This window comes from Cloeon dipterum, chromosome 2 (genome assembly GCF_949628265.1).
Source record: "Cloeon dipterum chromosome 2, ieCloDipt1.1, whole genome shotgun sequence".
Taxonomy (NCBI): domain Eukaryota; kingdom Metazoa; phylum Arthropoda; class Insecta; order Ephemeroptera; family Baetidae; genus Cloeon; species Cloeon dipterum.
The window spans coordinates 11,356,949-11,372,919 of NC_088787.1; the positions used below are offsets into that span (position 1 = coordinate 11,356,949).

A 15,971-nucleotide genomic window follows, 5' to 3' on the forward strand; every position below is an offset into this window, starting at 1 on the left:
AAGCATTAATGTATGTACATAATTTTAAGTATTATGTAAAAAAAATTGCTGAAATCCCGCTAAAAATAGCCTACCGATGAACTTGTGATATTTAATCAATCAAAATTGTTATCCAATTGGAGAAAAATACAATTCGAAACATTAGAAACAACATAGAATGCATATTTCTGATTTTTTAATCCTTGAATTTGTTCGTGACACCCTTAAAACAAATATTATTTAGTTTAAAATACGTACTAAAAAGATTCCCTACTGTACTCTCTACGGTCCCCAACCATGAATTCTGTAGCAAGTCGGTACAACAGAGCAAAATCAAGGGAAACCAACAATTCCGGGGAGTGGTGAAGAGAAAAGAGGGGAACAAAACGTGACCAGGAGCGAGCCCACTTGACGACTTTGGCGGTGGTCACCCTCTGGCTGCAGTGCACCCCTGCGGGCGGTGGGGCCTGCATTGTCTGCATGGTGTGCTCCGCGTCGGACCCCGAGAGCGACTGCTGCACTTGGTCACGCCGGCACAGACACAGACACAATCACAGAAAAAGCAGCACGTGAATGGACCAGCATCCTTATCGCTCGCAGCCAAAGTAAATAAATTTTCGAGGGGGAGGCTGCTCCTGCTCTCGATGACCCCAGCAACAGTTTGTCAGCAGTGCCCAAGGACAAGGAGAAACCGATACGAATCAGATGGACCAACAGGGGACAATCACCTCGACACTTCCCTGATTTAAAACTCCCTTGTTTCAAAGATAAAATTAAAATTCTGTTCTTTACGAGTGTCAATTTTCGGGATATTTGATGACCACATAATTATTCTAAGCGGAATGAGTATTTTTCGTTTAGAATTAAAAAACCCAAAAATTATGGTTTACGTGGTAATTAAAATTGTGAACTGTTTTTTACTATTAGAAATAAAATTAACGCAAAATCAGCAGTGTTTGTTTTGATCAGCCATGTTAAAAATCCAACTCTTTTTGTTTTCTACAAATTTTTCATATTTCAATAAATATTCAAACACTCAAATTTTTGTTGCGGTAAATTACTTCCTGTATTAGGATGGCTACAAATAGACATCCCGATAAAAAGCAAAGGAAAAGGCGTTGTTTAATTTAAGCAAACAATTTTAAAAGTTTTAGCAACTATACCACAACATTTCATAATTATATTTAATTTTAGATTACCAACCCAATTAAACTTAATTCCACTTGACAAATTGCAATGGTGATATAAATAAACTTACTTATTTGTAAAGTATATAATGGAATTATTTAAAAATTTTGTTAATTGAAAGCACCCATCAAGGACACGAATATAAAAGGTCTTCTTAAATTTTCAATTTAATTGTTCCACCCATCAAACAATAAGGCAAGTGGTTACAGTTTCAAATAAATAAAATCTTGTCCCTAATAAGGAGGAATTTCAATCCCATTTAAAATATAAACATTTATTGATTTAAAAAAATCAATTCCACTCTTAGTTTCGAATTTTTAGTAATGCGTATCCTTTAAAAACAACTTTTTAGCCTTTTTCAACAATCAGCATCAGCATTTGTATTTTTTTTTTGTAATTCAAATTGTAAAAAAAATGGGAAAACAAGTCACCCTATTTGTACGCTTTTGAAAAAATTAGCTCAAAACATAATAATAAATATTTTGAGGGTGAAAATTGGAATTAATCTAGGTGAAGTACCTTTGTTCTTCCTCCCTGATGAGCATTACTGCGCCTTAATTATTGCCGACTTGCTAGGGTATAAATCCGCACGTGTTTGTCACCGATCAATCGCCAATTGAGACTGGCCCTTCGCTTGGTTGCACACTCGCAATTTGCATTCCCACAAAGGACGCGAAAGGGAGGGGTGGGGGAGAGTGAGGAAAAGCCGAAGACGAGACCTGACTGACACTCAATATGGACACGGCTGCAGGTGCTGCGACATCAATACTCATTTGTTCTCGCGGTGCGGAATATAATCAAATAAATTGGCCCTGCGCTTGGGAAACAACAGCCGGCGCGTGCGACCCAACGAACGAACGAACGAACGGACAAACAAACGGAAAAGGGGATGCCGCGTTACGTAACATGCCGCGTGTGAAAATGAAAACTATATAATACCGTATGGATTTCCTCATTGGCTTTAAAATTAATTTGTTCAGCTTTTGAAATAATTTGAGCTAAAATTTATGAACGAAATATACGAAAGGCAAACTGTGGTAAAATATTTTTATCTAAATTTTTTGACGTTTTGAAGTTTTAATGCGATCGCAATATCGTCAGTTAAAACCCTGACAGGAAACAATGCGATATTTAATTGTTTTTGGTGCCATCCCAGTTCATTTGAAATATAATATTTGACATTAATTTTTTTAATCAATTTTCATGTTGAATTGAAGTTATTATTCAATTTTTGAAAGGAAGATTATAGAACTCCGCCTTGTCCAATAAAGAATAATTGAAATTAAAAGTTTAAAAAGTTATAATATTTTATGTTTAATTTTTTATTGTTAATTTATTTTTTGTATATTTACACTTTAAATATAATTATCAGAAAATGTACACATTCTTCAAAATTTAAATATTACATTAAATTAGTTTAAAATTGTATAATTAGAGCTAAAATTTATGAAAAAAATAAATGAAAGACAAACTTGTGCGACATATTTTTTTTTAAATTTGTGACGTTCTGAAGGACACCATCATCAAACAATTATTAATAAATACTCTATTTTTGCTACTTGTAGAGTCTTCCCGTTCCCAATTCTTTTAACGCATCGGATAAACCTTGATTTACCTTTGGAACGCTTCTGAGCCACCCTTTAAGTTGTTAATAACGGAATTTATAACGGTATTAAATCTGTCTAAATCATTCAAGAAGCGCCTTTGGAATAAAAAATTAAGTTTTTATACATGAAAATAATGATTTTGATCGCTTATTTATTTTAAGGAGAGTTATACCTCAAATTTTGATAAAGGAATACGTAGAAAATATTCAAATTGGCTGAAATGCCGACTTTAAATTTTCCTCTCCTTAATAAATCACCTAAGGATTTGGTTAAAATTGATTAAACACTCAAAATGAAGATTTGGTATGTTATTTTTATTTATTTCAAGAAAAAAAATCATTTTTCCTCTCTTTGAAGAGTTCTCTGTGGAGGGAGCAGCACCCTAAACGCTATAATTGGAGCCTAAAAATAAAACAAAAAGCATCTCGGCAGCACGCTCCTGGCTAAATCGGTGCGTTTATTTCCTCGCAGCACCCTCGGCGCGGCGCTCAGCCCCGAGAAGCCTAACAAACGCGTGCGGCTTTTGAAAAGGAGCGGAGCTGATTGGTGACTGACTGATTGCCCGAACGAACACCTGCTGCTGAAACAATGGCGAGTGCCGCTTCAATTCTGCAATTGGCATGCCGGACACTAGATGCGCGTGAGAAAACTCGGGCCCATTCATTTTCTGTTTTGTTTACTGTTCACGTGACCGAGCGCCGACTGGCAGCTGCTCTTCGTTCTCGGTCTTTAGAAATAATGAAATTGTATACACGAAACATTGTTGCCGATTGCTTGGCTAAAATTTTGAGCTTCTCGTGAGGTCAGGGACGCTTTTGCTTGTACTAGAATTTCCCAAAATTAGCCAAAAAGCTTCAAACGATTCCTTTGTCTCGTATAATAAAATAAAAAGAGATCTTTTATGATCAAAATTTTCCTAATTTGATATTAATTCCATGTATTTATGCTTCCTCGGAACAGTAACGGAAGAATTGATGACGTTTACGCATCAAAGTTAAAATTTAATGCTATTTGAGCAATATAAAATATTTTTTTTAAAGGAAAATACGAATTGAAACTATTAGAAAATTGTTTTAGTTTTATTTGTAAAAGGCTTTTGGTATTAAATGAAAAATAAAACATTTTTGCAGATTTTATTAATTAATTTACTTTAAGAAGTCAAACAATAATCTTTTCGGTTTATATCTTTTCTTAAGGACAAATTTTGTTGGTAAAACACGAAACTCTAAACAAAGTAACAACTTAAAGATTTGGCTCTGCTTTATTTCCGATAACTTTCTTCCAGCATCAACAAATGATTTAAAAACTACACTTTATTCGGATTTTTTTTAAAAAAAAAAAAGGATTGTTATGGTAGGAAATTAAACACTTATAATGGACAGAACGGTTAATTTATTGCAAGGGGGAATAACCGAAAGTAAAAATTTTAAAAATGAATTTACGTTGCCTGAACAGTTTTCAGGAATTGCTGAGCTCGAAAAATGAGCATTCCGTTCTCCCCTTCTTCGCGTTAGAAACATTTTAAAAGCAGACGGTATTGTGAACGATTGTGAACTCATGCATTCAACAATTAATCAATCAGCGCGCGGGTGGAAAAGAACGGCGTCGGGGAAAGTCATAAAACGAACACACACACACAGCTCTTGCTTTTACTAAACTTGCTCTCTTCATGCATAATGCACACGCCGGGTGGGGCTGGAAAAAGGGGTTGCGTCGAGGCGAGGCGAGGCGAGGTGCGGCCTGGAGCGGCTCGGGATCGACGGCCTAATTGACTGCGCCGCCGGGCAGAGTCAACAATTTTTGCCTGAAATGCGAAATGAATGAGCCCTGGGGGCGAAAATTCGATAGGGCCGTCGAGAGGCGCGCCGGCGGTTTAATTCGATTTCAAAACACTCTTCACGAGAGCTCATTATGCGCCGCTGCCTGCACTGCACGCGCCCTGACGAGAGAGAGAGAGAGAGAGAGAGAGAGAGACGTCGGCTGACGCTAAATCAATTTGAGCGTCGTCGTCGGTGTGTTAGTCGACGTCGAGAGCAAGCCACCCTCCTTCTCAAATTTGACGTAACTGCATACTATTCGAATGCGTGGAATTGAATCATTGGAGTTTTCGCGTCAACTTTATGAATACAAAAAAAACTCTTAAAGCATGCTTTTCATTTTCCAGTAAAATAAGCAACCAATTTATTTTTTAGCATTTAAAACTTTTTCCAAAGAACTCCTGAAAAAATTAGCCTTGCCATTTTGAGCATTTAAAAAATAATATAATTTATTTTACCTTTTTTAGAACACGATGATGATTCCGATTTTTCTTAATACTTTATTGGTGTTGAAAAAACTAAGTAATTGGATTATTTTATTATTAATTTCGAACACAATTAGCTAATTCAAATTTTCAAATTATAAGAAAATTATTTTCAGATTGAAAATATTTAAAAAAAAGAAATATTTTTGACTAAACAAAACATATAGGAAATTTAAGAAGAATTGGTAAAAATAGTATTTGAAAAAATAGAGGGCTGCCTTTAATGATTTTAATTTTTCCTTGAACTATACCCATCGATTGTTTTTTTCTCCGCAAAAATTGAATAATGGTTCCATCAGTTGGTGGCTTTTTAACTTAAAATTTACTTAAAACACATGCTAAAATTCCTATTTTTAATCGTACCGTGTACACTTATGAAGTAAACATTAAACATGAACCGCCAGTCAATATTTCTCTATCTATCTTTGCTTTCGAGTTACTAAATTGACAGATTTTCTTTTTAAAAAACAGTAAACCGATCTAAAAATCCAATTTTTGTTCAATCACGATGATTTTTGGAATATAGAATTCTTCTCGGTGAGAAAAATCGATTGGTGGGTCTGAAAAATGACTGTTTAGTATTTACACTGGGCAGTATTTTTGGACATCTGAGTGCATATCAATTTCAGTAAGAAAAAAAACAGAAATAATTTATTTTACACATTCTCAGTGACAAAAAATACTGTTTCAAAGTTACACCCTTCACTCTGTGGCGTGGCACGTAGTCGAAATATAAATGAAAGGGTGGAAGCAGGGCTGCATGGTTGACAAAAATATGGATGTGTGTGTGTGTGTGTGTACGCTTCATTATGCACGCGGCTGAAAGGGTTAAGAGGGGATTAAAAAAGCGGCGTTGTGCTTTTGTGAGTGCTGCGCGTCTTCTACGCAACGCGCGCTCACCGGCGCTGGGAAATGAGCTTTTTGAAACATGTGTTCCGGCCTGTTTGGCAGCAACGCGTCTCTGCGTTCTCGTTTCGTACGGGCAATTTGTCACTTTTAATGGCCACCACTGAGAGTGACTATGAGTATTTGATATTTACGTAATTATTAGTTTCAGTGCATAATCGAAGTTAAAAGTAGTGTTGTTAAGCAATGAATATTGGGAACTTCACTATCTACCTATCCAATTAATATTATAATAACAGCTAATTATATAATGTGAATGCAAGACAATTTAAAATAAAAATTGGACTAAATAGACTAATATTTAAAAATCCTATTTACACAAAGTTATTTTAAGCCATCTAAAAAAACAAAAATAATTAATAATAAAAATAAAAAACTAATTTGTAACCTATTTTTAAAATAAAAATAGCAATTTTTGTACCATTAATATTATTTTATTAAAAGTTACAAAATAGTAAAGCATCTAAAAGTTTGTAAATCAAACTATTAAAACATTTTACACTGCTTAGATTTTTTCTTTCTCTAAAATGTTTCATCTATCTTGCTTCTTCTCCCCCTAGACGACAGAATATCCTTTCATTCCTTTTTTTCGCGTGTTTATGGTGGTCCTGCTTGCTGCTCGCCTGTATGTTGTGTCAAGGCTTGGAAGACAACGAATAATGCTATCACATACCAGCAGCCCTCGTTTTTCCCGTTGAAATATTCGAGGCGGCTCCGACGCTGAAGTTAGTTGGAAAGAAAGAAACCAGCAAAACGAAAACAGGCGAGGCGAGATCCCTTTCCTTGTGCGTCTGACATTTTCTCTCAACGTTTCATCCAGGCTCACAAAATTCATGAGAGGCAGATGATGTTTTAATTTTCAAAAAGTGGCACGGGTTTCTTCGGAGAGCGGCGAGGGGCGTTTAAATTAACATTTATAGAATTTTCTCATCCTGAAAAGAAACACAAAGGTGAATACATTTTTAAATTTTAACTCTGAAATGCCTTCAAGAGAAAATTGCAGAAGAGGATTTTTAAATAATTATTTTCTTGGCGTTCTGTCTGTGCCACTCTAAGAGGGTGGAAAATGGTGTTTTGAATTTAGAGAGCCCCAAATAAAATCTGATATTTTAATGTGTCAAGTATTTTCAATTTTCAAATTTAAATAGGCTTATTTCACAGATAAAATCCTTACTTTATCCGATTTTCCCTACGGACTTTTTAAATTTTTGCATCACAACTCACGACGCAATCTTAAAATTAATTTGTAGCGAGATAAAACTGTCCTTAGTTAATTTTAATTAAATGCTATTTGAAAAAACAAACATGAAAGTGAAGCTTTCTGACAAAGACATTTTCAAGATCTGTGAAGTCAAAAGAAAAAAATACTTTTCTCATTAATATAGAAGGGGAGAATTCAGTAAAACAGAAATTGAAAAATAAATAAAACGCGCAGCTCAAATGTGACGTCTCCTTTTTATCAGGCAAGATTAAAAAAAGAGAAGATTCATGTCGGACGCAACAGTCTAGACGGAGACGACGCACAGGTTGCATAGCTTCATCTCCGACAAGGGGCGCGTCTTAAAAAGGGTTCGTCGCTGAATATAGAATGGAAAACATCCCTCGCTTTGCTTGTAATTAATTCTTTGTGCGCGGATTCCCCGTGCGATGGATAGGCACGTGCCAGTCGGACAATTAATCATTTCGGCAATTTCCCGTGGCGGCTAAATGAATCGGCAGCACTGTCGTCGATTATCGAGCTTTTTGCAGCGCGCCCGACTGAGCGGCGATGCAATTTCCGCGTTCCCGCCCGCCGACGCAAACAATGGCACAAATGGAACGTTTGAGCGCGAAGAAAGGTGCAAAGGGCGCGTCTCGCCACAAACGTGGGGTCTTTTTAGCAGGGGGCTGAGACGGAAGCGATGCAGTCTTTAATCTTGTGCGGCTGCATCGCGCGCTCTCTGAATGCATTTTGCACCTCCCGAGCTGGTTCCTATCGCACATCATCTCCCAGGGCAGTGTTCCAACGATTGTTTTTGGGCATTTAGAAAAAATGAAGAAAGTTTTAGTTCTAAAAAAACGGCTATAGTGTTTTAGACAGTTGGTAACAAGAAATCTATTTATTTTTTGCCAATATATTAACATTTGCAGGTTTCGCTATTTTCAGTTATGTTTAATTTTCCTGATTTTTAGAAGAAATTTCAATTGTGAACATTTTTCGGCTCTTAAAATTTTGGAAACGCTTCAATTGTCGATGATTGTCAATCATTTAAGTTCAACTTGTAAGCAGATTTGCTCTAAAATTAATCCCACAATTATGTAACAAAATAGCAACGAACATACACCAACAGGGCAGGTGCTTTTAAGAATTGTTCACTTGATAAATGCTATGCTCAATTCTGCTAAATTATTTTATTTTAAGAAATCCCTCACTTACATGTTAGTCTAACTTAAAATAAACCACCGTAATTAAAAAATTTAAATAATTATTTAATTGAAAAAAATCGTAGCTAAAATTTACCAAAAATATTTTCTGGCTTTGTTCATAATTTTTTTTAAAGTAAAATCTTTAAAATTTTCAAACAAAAAACTGGCAAAAAGAGGAATTTTCCTACACATAAAAAGTAAACAATTTATACAATTTAGGCTTTTTTGCTTTTGCATAGTTTTGGGGCTCATAAGATAATTTTAGATGGAAATGTAAGCCGGACAGTATTAAAGTCCCAACCCTGAGGCAATCAATTAAAATTCACAGAAAAAATTCATCAGGATTATCTGGGAACAATTATTGTTCTATTAGCAAATATTCAAATTTGATATTTGGTTGATTTCCTCTTTGGAGACTTCATAAAGGAAATTTAAAAAATTGTCTGTTTCGTTACTAAACTATTTTATGATATTTTTCAGGCATTTAAGTTTCTGATAGAAGCATTTTTGTGTTACAAAACGTCTGAAAGCAGACCTTGATGTTCAAGATCCTGTGATATGAATAAAATGCTTTATAGCAGGCAGGGAAAATTCATCGCGTACTAAATTTATGCCATAAAAATGTTACTTTAATGTGACCACGTAAAACCCGAAATTCCTTTTTTTAGTGCACGTTCGTTTTCACTTCCCCTGATACGCCGAGCGAGGAAATAGTCGAGCTTTCGGCAGCCCATTCAATAAATTGCTGCCTCGTTTTTACGAACGAGAAAGACTGACTCATCCTCGTCCATCGCAGCGGGAAGAAATTTATTCCTGCAACCTGCACTTCTTCTTTCCTTTTCTTCCCTCCGCACGCGAGGGAGGAATTTTATGATTGCACCAACATTAAATTTTCAAACACGCGCCCCCACCCACGGCCCGATGTGCAAATGGAATTAATGTAATATCGTATGTTCTTCGGGGGGACGAGACTGAAAAAAATCCTGCTTTTCGAGCAAAAACGGCTTGCGGTCTCGGCCGGTTGAAAGCAGAAAAAGCCGTGCTGCTGCTGTGGTTTGCCAGCCGGCGTGCAGGTGAGCAGACCAGAGCTTTCAATTAACCGATTGGCTCGGTTTTTGCGGTGCGCGAACCAAGGGATGAATGGCAGGTCGCAGCATCACGCATGCGAACGTGACTTTCGTGTTCGAGTTTCAGGTGACAACGACTCGTTGAATAAGGAATTCAAGACCGAATAAAAAACAAAATCAGCATGCAGGAACAAAATCCTAAAAACAAATGGGTACACAACATACACAAATAATGTACTCTTATAATTTATAGCCTATTTATTTTTTAGCAACTTAAAAGCAAGGCTAAAATTTTTATTTTTAATGGAATTAAGGTTTGTCTGCATTGTTTCTGTTTTTGTAGTTTTATTTAAATTAAATTTGAATAAAATAACAATTTTTTAGCCCATTTGCTTTAGCAATGAAGCATTCACTTATGCAGTTTGAAATATTATGTGAAATTATGTAAAACGAAGAATTATGAAAACGCAAATTAATGCTAGAAATATTTAATTAAAAACTGCTTCCAATAAAATTGCATCATTTTAATATTTTACTTATGTTTTATTTTAATTTTTGTAACTGAATCCTTATCAAAATCACGAGAAAGATGTTCCGTTCCGTCTAACCCACGACCCTGTGACATCAATTTAATTCCGACTTCCGACTCCAGCCCGCAGAGAGCATTAACAAATTTGCAGAAGCTTGCTGTTTAAAATCCATCATTCTAATGGGTTTCTCGCCTGTAGTCGCTGGTCGGGCTGGTCGGGCGCAACATTAACAAAAAAAGAAAGTAGAGAAAAAAGAGGCTGCTGCTGGAGGATGCAGTGTGCAGTGGCGGCGCGATGCAGATCGAAACGTGCGGTGCGAGACGCGAGGAAGGCCCGTCTGTAGCCATGGCGACCAGGGTGCACCGGCAGGCACCGCCACATATTATTTCCGCGCGCGCCTCCTATGCTATGCTATGCACACACAAACGCCGCGTGCAATTGATTCCGGCTGTGCAAATTTAGTTGCGACACACCTCCGCGCTCACCAAGCTTTGATATTTCAACATTTCGCAATTTTTTCCCTCTGTGCAATCATTAAACACGAACCTGCCAGTTTCGTTTGTGCACGGAAAAGGCAATTCACTCTTTGGAACGTGCTCTAGGGCTGCTCCAATTCAGGCTCGTGTACATTTTGCTCTTTTCATCTCTGTTAATTGGAACTGCTACTGCGTCTCAAAATTTTCCTTGAAAGCTGCGAGTGGATAAAAAATTGATTGCAGAATGACAGATTTGAGATCAGAAGAAGACTGGATTTTCGAAAAGAAAACGAGATTTAATTCACCAGTTGCATAAACCCTTAGTGTTCGAAGCCGCCCACAGATGGCGCACCGTATACTTTCGTAATAAATTTATTTTTAAGGCACTTCCGCTGCGATTTCAGATTCAATCCTGCCACTGTGCATTCTTCACTTAATATATTTTCTTTTGACTTGCTGAAAACCAAAATCAGTCCGGCCATTCGTCGAAGAAACGTTGGAAAAGGTTTTATATTTCAAAACATAGTTTTTCAAGATTGTATGCCGATTGGCTTAACTGATTTTGGTTTGTCAAAACAAAGCAAATTAAGTGAAGAATGCACACTGGCAGGATTGAGTCTGAAATCGCAGCGGAAGTGCCTTAAAATTAAATTTATTACGAAAGTATACGGTAGCACCATCTGTTGGAGGTTTTGAACACTGAGGGTTTATACAACTGGTGAATTGGGATGTTTTTTTTAAAATAATTTTTAATGAATTTTCTGACGCGTTCTTCCATCCATAACTTGGTCTCTTTTGTCAGTCCATTTCTCCTTTTATTCAAGCATTTCGTATTTTTTTTCTAGCTAAAAATTAATAATTTCATCGATGAAACCAATTTCTTGCGATTTTACTCAAAATGTGTGCTATACCCTCGAGATTGTTGTTATGCAAAATGCTCCACAAACAAATCAATCATCAATTGGAGCGTCGATTCCAATTAACATGTTGTTTGTTTTGAGAGACGAGACTGGGCGAGTCACAAATGGTGTTTATTTGCACGTAACGCCAAAAGCAAATAGCACCATAGTTGATGACAACGTGTATTTGATTGCACCAATTCCATTTCCTCCATTAAAATTAATTGCCATTTGTGTCCTGAACTGACTTTAGTTGAATGGCTATGAAAACAGTTTGTTAAAATATATTTTTGTTGAAAGGAATAAATTTGCATTTTGCTCACACCGCGAAAGCGTCAGCAGCCGAGGTTTAAAGAGGATGGAAATGGTTTACTCTGAAAACTTCGGGATTACAGGAGATTTCGGTTACTGAATAAGGTAAACACGATTGTTGATTCAGCCTGTTGTGGTGATATGAACTGTAATTTTATTTAAATACATATGCCTTTTATGCTCAATTTGTTGATTTTTTGACAGATCAAAACGTTTAGTAATTTGTAGCAAACAACAAATTACAAAAAATTGGACTGTTTTCTGACGTTTATAAGACATTTTTTGCTAGTTTAGATGGTTTTAGACTTATTGTAAGTTGATTAAAGAGGAATGATACTGGAAAAGCCTGGAAAATACTTGTTGCCAATGCATAAACTCATCCCTTAGGATTCAGTTAAACCCTAAATTGACCTAAGGAGCGCTGTAATTTTTTGAGAAAATTGGCTGGAAAGTTAGCGTGCTTTTTAAATGGTAATGGCTGTCTCCTTACTTGAAATCCGATTTAATTTCAAAACCAAGAGTTTCCCCAATAAGTGACATACACCGTTGGACAGATCTCGATGAGAGGAATCGGAATATGCCAAGAAAATATGTTCAAGCACTGTAAATTTTGGAGAAAATTGGCAAAATTTGAATTTTTACTGTGGGAAGGTCCTTTTTTCTTATTGCAAATTGTTTATCGATCAATTGTTTAAGGCATCCAACAATTTAAATAATTTTCAATTGTTGCCCAGTATCATTCCACTTTAATATTACATTGTCTGTGTTCAATTGATGGTCAGAATAAAAAGGTAAACTTTCTGAAATTCCCACATTCACAGCCCTAGTGATTTTGCTTGAAAGGAGCCAAAAGTACAACAGGGCAACAATTGAAAATTATTTGAATTGTTCGGCTGAAAAGTTACCGTGCTTTTCAAATGGTAATGCTTGTCTCCTTACTTGAAATCCGATTTAATTTCAAAACCAAGAGTTTCCCCAATAAGTGGCATACACCGTTGAACAGATCTCGACGAGAGGAATCGGAATATGCCAAGAAAATTTGTTCAATCACTGTAAATTTTGAAGAAAATTGGCAAAATTTGAATTTTTTCTGTAGGAAGGTCCTTTTTTACTATTGCAAATTGTTGAACAAATTGTTTATCAATTGTTTGTGGCATCCAACAATTCAAATAATTTTCAATTGTTGGCCTGTATCATTCTACTTCAAAAAATAACATTAATTTGATCATTTCCTCATTGTTGTGGAGATTTCGCTAGTTATTTATTGTTAGATTTAGTGATATTTTACAGTGTCTGGAGTAAGATGGTATCATGGACCAAATTGAAGATTAAATGTGAGTGAATTTTCTAGAATGCAAAATTCTCAAGTAACGTCAGATTAAATATTAATATTTGGCTAAAAAATTTCGACAGCTGCAATTCACGCAATTTTCGCAAAGAAAATAGTCCGAGCAGTGCCGGTGGCTGTCACCAAATGGCAGGGATTGCAAAAACCCGCAATTTTCCGGAAAACCCCACTGATTTGTAAAAAACTTTTTTTTCGAGTTTCTCTGCATTTTTTCAGAAACACATGCAATTTCATGGAGGATAAAAAATTCTCTTGATAGATGCCCAAATAAAGAGATTTAAAAAATCAGAAGATCGTAAATTTTAATCCTCGGTAGTAACTTTCCAATATTTCTGACATTTAAGACGCGAAATATGACATTTTCGGGGTTTCAATTCATAAAAATGTAAAAACCCAAAATGATGTTTTTTTTTGCAACTGTTTTTTTCCACAAAATACCAGTGGTGCATTCTTGCTCATTGCAAAATTGGCAAACCCTTGCCTAATGGAAATGACTGTGTTGTCATCGCGCGTCGTGCGTGGGAAGCGACCATCCTACCTGGACTTTTGGTGCGCGACGACGTGCACGACGCTGGAGGGTCTGGAGCCGGCGCCCGACGAGCAGATGGAGGCCGGACGCGCCGACGACACGGCCGCCTCGAGCTCGGCGCCGACGACGACGACGAGGCCCGCGGTGGCGGCGCCGGCGAGGCCACCGGTGACGGCCGAGGCGGCCATCTGCTCGATGTCCGAGTCGATGCCCTGGTCAAAGTCCATGTAGAACGAGTCGCGCGAGTCGCTGGAGCCGCGTCGCAGCCGCAGCGGCAGATCGTTGGACGACGTGTCGTCATCGTCGGCGGCCGCCTTGCTGCGCGGCCGCCGCTGCTGGCCGCCGCCCTTGGCCGCCATCCGACCGACGCACACACACCGACCGCGCCGCTAAAGAGCAAAGCTTCTCTCCCCCGGCACGCCGCGCACGACACTGCCACCGCGAGGGAAGCCCGCGCGCGCCGCGGCCGCTCTCCCCCTGCCCCCACGTGCCTGCCGTGCTGCTATCTACGAACAGACGCATGGACCACATCTCCATCTCGCTGCTGCTCTCATCATCGTCATCAGTGAATCACTCCGATGAGTCAAGCGAAGATCCAAAATTTTGTGATGGTGGAGGTAAAAAGGGTCATAACTAGGATTGAGAATTTCAGATCTCTGACCAAAGAAAATTCTTGTCATACAGACGGTAATAAGCTTGACTTATTTGGTTTTAATTAAGTAAGGCAATTTCCCGAATTTCTTATTAATTTAAATTTTTTAGGTTCGGCTTCAAAGTTTTTTGTTTCTTTTAAACTTGATAAGGTTAAACATTTCTAAAATTGCTTTTTAACAAAAAAATTATTAGTGGTTAAATGGTAAAGGGTATGCCACCCGCGCTAAAAGAGTGTTCGGCGGCACAGTTTCTCTCCCTTTGCAAGGCGTAAGTGTTTGCGAGAGTGATGAATAGGGCTTTGAAAATAAGATGTTTTTTTCGGGAAATTGTCGACTATTGTTAGACTGTCGTTTGGTGCAAAATAGACGGGTTTAGACGGTTTTTGAGACATAATTTAAGCCCAATTAACACGTTTTTTGGGTTTTCTGCTACAATTGTGCATTTTTCCGATGTTCTTGCCTGAATTTTAACACAAATGTCATTTTCTTGACGAGCAGGGATGCTCCAAAAGCAAGAAAAAACTCACGATTTGAAATAGACATAAATAGTTGAGCTAAATTTTACAGTATAATAATTTATCCTTTTCTGGGAGGAATATAAGAAACAATAATTCCAATTGTTTCCTCAACCAACTCTTCAGCCATTTCTACCAATAAATAGTGAAAAAAATCAAAGTGTAGAAGACTACAAATAAAAAAGATGAACAATTCATTAAAGTAGTGAATATATTTTAAATGCAATAACTTTTTCAATTAAAGTTTGTAATACCGTTGAAGGTTAGTTAAGGGGACGGTTGAAGGGACCCAGCGCACTAAAACCGGTGACAGTGAAAGCATGATTTTTATTCTCTTTGCACGAAAAATTTCCTTTAAAACTAAAATTGTGGTGAAAATTTCTATTAGCGTAGCATAATCATACACTTATACATTTTGAGTTAATCTTAGACTTTTTTAGACGCTTTAGATGGTTTGGTCGATTTTGTGGTAGGTTCAAATAGCTTAAAATTGCATGATTCGTGCTCATTGGATGGATTGGAAACTCAGAAAAAAATAGTCGATCGTCTAATTTCCCTAATTTCACATCCTTAGTGATGAACTTGTTTTGTTATGTTTAGTTTGTGCCCATTTTGGCTTTTCTCTCCTGAGAGAAGTCTTAATCTAGTTGATTGCCAGAATTAGGGTGTCCTTTACTTTTTTGAAATTTTTTTCTCTGTGTTTCAATTTTAAATATTAAAAAAATATTGATGCTCAGAATCTTTTACCTCAACTCACTCTGCAAGCCCGTGGCACCCACAACTAAAGTTGTCTTTGTAAATCAAACAAACCAGTGGAACTTATATATGAAATAATTTTCTCCTTACATTATTGAATAAACGGTTTAAGGATTACAAAGATTTTTTAATTTATTTAAAATCAGGGAATTATTTCCACCTACAGAAAAATTGTGATTGGGACTTAAAATTTTCAGAATATGTACATGCGCACGCTTTTATTATTAGAAAAATTGATAATCACTGTGTAGCGTTCCCCGTCGCCGTTGAAGGGTAGAAAACAGCTGAGCAACGTTCGTCTCTTGTCTCTTGCTTCATTTTATCCCACGATGATCATGGCAGCTCAGAAAAAACAGTCAATCGTCTAAGTTTCTCAGCCCTACCAGTGTCATAATACTATTTGAAATGCAACCCATTATATTATGCATTATATTCATTGAATAACTTCTTGTCGGTTGTGATTTTTTTTCCTTTGGTAAACAGACTTAAACACACAAC

At 37.0% G+C, this 15,971-nt stretch overlaps 1 protein-coding gene across 2 annotated transcripts in view; it reads right to left on the bottom strand.

Annotated features, from left to right (window-relative positions):
* LOC135934950 (proton channel OtopLc-like) overlaps positions 1-13,966 on the bottom strand; it is a 34,584-nt gene extending 20,618 nt beyond the window's left edge. Inside the window, exon 1 of one of the 2 annotated variants that reach the window (XM_065476939.1) lies at positions 13,559-13,966. In XM_065476939.1, the coding sequence (XP_065333011.1) occupies positions 13,559-13,908 (350 nt within the window). In that variant the 5' untranslated portion in view covers positions 13,909-13,966. Of the gene's footprint in view, positions 1-372; positions 506-13,558 lie in introns of those variants that run through there. The other variant, XM_065476940.1, reaches the window with a different exon arrangement.
* Positions 13,967-15,971: the final 2,005 nt, after the last annotated feature.